This window comes from Caenorhabditis briggsae, assembly GCF_000004555.2.
Source record: "Caenorhabditis briggsae AF16 supercontig from assembly CB4, cb25.NA_182, whole genome shotgun sequence".
NCBI lineage: Eukaryota > Metazoa > Nematoda > Chromadorea > Rhabditida > Rhabditidae > Caenorhabditis > Caenorhabditis briggsae.
The window spans coordinates 1-2,699 of record NW_025543302.1 but is presented as its reverse complement, the minus strand read 5'-3'; the positions used below and the strand labels follow the sequence as shown (position 1 = coordinate 2,699).

At 42.5% G+C, this 2,699-nt stretch overlaps 2 protein-coding genes across 2 annotated transcripts in view; one reads left to right on the top strand and one right to left on the bottom strand.

Moving 5' to 3' along the window:
* The window catches only part of CBG24540, a gene marked incomplete at both ends in the record, with an annotated part of 725 nt that extends 721 nt beyond the window's left edge, over nt 1-4 (top strand). Inside the window, one exon of the mRNA XM_002648302.1 lies at nt 1-4. This exon is cut by the window's left edge and continues 283 nt beyond it. Coding sequence (XP_002648348.1) covers nt 1-4 — 4 coding nt within the window.
* A 1,003-nt stretch (nt 5-1,007) lies between these two features.
* CBG24539 lies at nt 1,008-2,555 on the bottom strand (the record flags this gene model as incomplete). Its single annotated transcript, XM_045240944.1, has 7 exons — nt 1,008-1,154; nt 1,203-1,263; nt 1,311-1,390; nt 1,593-1,634; nt 1,725-1,831; nt 1,879-2,035; nt 2,082-2,555. 7 exons carry the CDS (start codon nt 2,553-2,555, stop codon nt 1,008-1,010), a joined length of 1,068 nt encoding a protein of 355 aa, XP_045100907.1.
* Nucleotides 2,556-2,699: the final 144 nt, after the last annotated feature.

Below are 2,699 nucleotides of genomic sequence, written 5' to 3'. Positions count from 1 at the left end.
TTAGGCTCCCCCCCGGCTCCGCCCATTTTTCCTCCCAGATGGTTCTTCCCACTTTTTGTTTTCCTCCCAGTTGGTGTGCTCTCCCCAAAAATCGAAACGGAATTCCGAAATTAATTTCTGCAAATTCTATGAACTTAGTGTGATTTTCTGAACAAAATTCAGATTTCTTGCTAACAATATTATAGCTAGCATCTTTAAAACTTTTTTCATCAAAAAACCAAAGTAAAATGGATAAAAAATGAAACAGGTGTAAAGGTGAAAATGACAAGAATGAGGAGGTCGGCTGGGCTATTTATAGGCATCGAGTTGGCGCCAAGTTACCTCTCGTGTTGGTCAAAACGGTGGGGCGCGCTTCCATCATTTAGAGTACTGTAGCTGTCTTCTTGTTCCGTGACAGACGAGGGAAATGCGAGTCTGGATATAAAAAGAAAAAGGCAGAATCTTGAGTAGGCTAATAGTCCATACTTGTAAAATTCCGGTCCGGTCCGCCAAAGCGCGGGCCTGAGGAAAATTTCCTTCCGGGCCAGGCCCGGAAGGCCCGGTAGCAAAAATTTTGTCATTTTGAACCGAATTTTGAGCTCTCAATACAATTTTTTATTTCTTTTTGTGCTTTTTGGATTGTTTGTCTATTTGATCAAAGAATATCAAAAAAAACTCGACAAAATTTTTTCTTGTGGAATGAAAACTGTGGTTGTGGAATGAAACTTGTGGAATGAAAGGCCCGCCGGGCCGGGCCTCGGAAATTTGGGAAAAAGCCCGGCCGCCCCGTTACAAGTATGCAATAGTCTGAAAAATGAGCATTTTGTCGCGCCGCTCAAAAAGCGAAGACTCGCAATCTCTCAGATTCCAATGCTTAAAACTTTTTTAGATATGAAATTGAAGTTTATAGAGAAGCTGTTGAAAAGGTTTATTCTATTGGACAAGAAAAGAGAAGGGTCTTTGGCACATTGAAAACGGGTGTTTAGTAGGAAAAATATCACAGCCGGGAAGGAAACAAAAGGGAGAAATTAGTTGACGTTGGCCAGGTTGTTAATCAAAGTCTCATAGATTTGAACGCCTCTCAGGAAAGTCTTCTCGTTCAAAAACTCGTTGTGATCGTGCAAAAGGGACGGAGTGTTGATAATCGGCGAGAAGCCAATAGCACGAATTCCTTGCTGTAAATCAGATTCGTTTTAAATCGAAAAATAGAAAAAAGCTCTAACCGCTCTGACGAAACGGGAATCTGTGGCGCCGATGAAGATCTCTTTCTTGTACTTGCACCCTCTGAAATAATGCAATTTTAGCGATTTTCTTCCATGTTTCCTTCTTACTCTTTCTTCAATCCATCATCGATCGCCGCCCAAAATGGATCTTCTCTAGTTGAAGGCGAAATAAGTTTGCAGTTGGAGAACTGGAAAAGAAACGATTAAAATTGGGAAACCTGATTTCACTTACCCTGTCTATGAGAAGATATACCGTGCTAACCCAGAGTGTTTCACAAATAATAACAAAGGTAAAATAGAGAGAGAGAGTGGCACAAAAACAGTGAAACGTGCGTTTTTTTGGATTCAACTTTCCAGCTACTCTAACCCATCCTAATCCTGCTAACTTACTGTTTTGGAATCGACCGTCGACTTGTCCGCTGGATTAGTGGACTGAAAAAGACATTGGGACAAGAAGAAGCAATTGGATAAGTTAGCGAGGAAACATGGTGGTTAGGGGGTGAGGTGTGAACACTTTATTACCTGCATGAACTCGTAGGTGACACCTTCTCCGGCATCCTTCGCCCACTGATCAACACGAGCACGGATGACGTCCAAGTCTTGCAGTGGCGTCACACGGATATCGATGTCTAGCAAACAAATAGGGTTGGACTATTAAACTGTTTTTTAAACATACATGCTTCGAATTTCTCTGGTACAACATTGACCTGAACTCCTCCGTTGATAATGGTCACATTTGAAGTTGTGACGTCTCCAACTGTTAGTTCTGGGTTTCCAGCCAACAACGCCTTCTGCTCGTTTCTGAACTCATCGACGCTGGCGATCAACTTGTGCTAAACAAAGAATTTTCATGAGAATCTTCTTATGAGAAGGTCTTACTAGCTTCTCAACTGCAGTTTGCTCGATAAACTTGGATCCGTGTCCTGGGTTTCCTGGAAGCGTGACTTTCACCCACCATGGGATTCGTTCCGCATAGAAAACCTTGTAAACGTCATCATCACAAGCGATTCCTTCATCGAGAGCAAAGTCAATGTTCAGCTTTTTGAACTCTTCCGTCACTGCAAATCCCTTCATTCCATTAATGTGTCCAATCTCCTCATCTGGCCCCCAAACGATGTGAATCGTACGAGTCCATTGTTTAACACCTTTGGCGAACCAATTCCTCAACGCTTCCATGTACTGCACTCCGACACATTTCATGTCTTGTGCTCCGCGAGCAAAGATGTTGCCCTGTTCATCCTTGAACGCAGAGTAAGGATCATGAGTCCAAAACTCGCGGAAAGTTGGAACCACATCTGTGTGAGAGTAGAGCATAATGGATTGTAGTTCTGGACGAGACCCTGGGATAGTCATGATGACAAAGAAGGTTCCTGGGGCTGTCTGAAAATATTTAAAATCAGATTCAAACCGATTTTCAGACTAACTTCAATCGATCTTCTCTCGATTCCTAACTCGTCAGCATACTTGAACAGGAAATCACGACAGGCAACTGAAAAA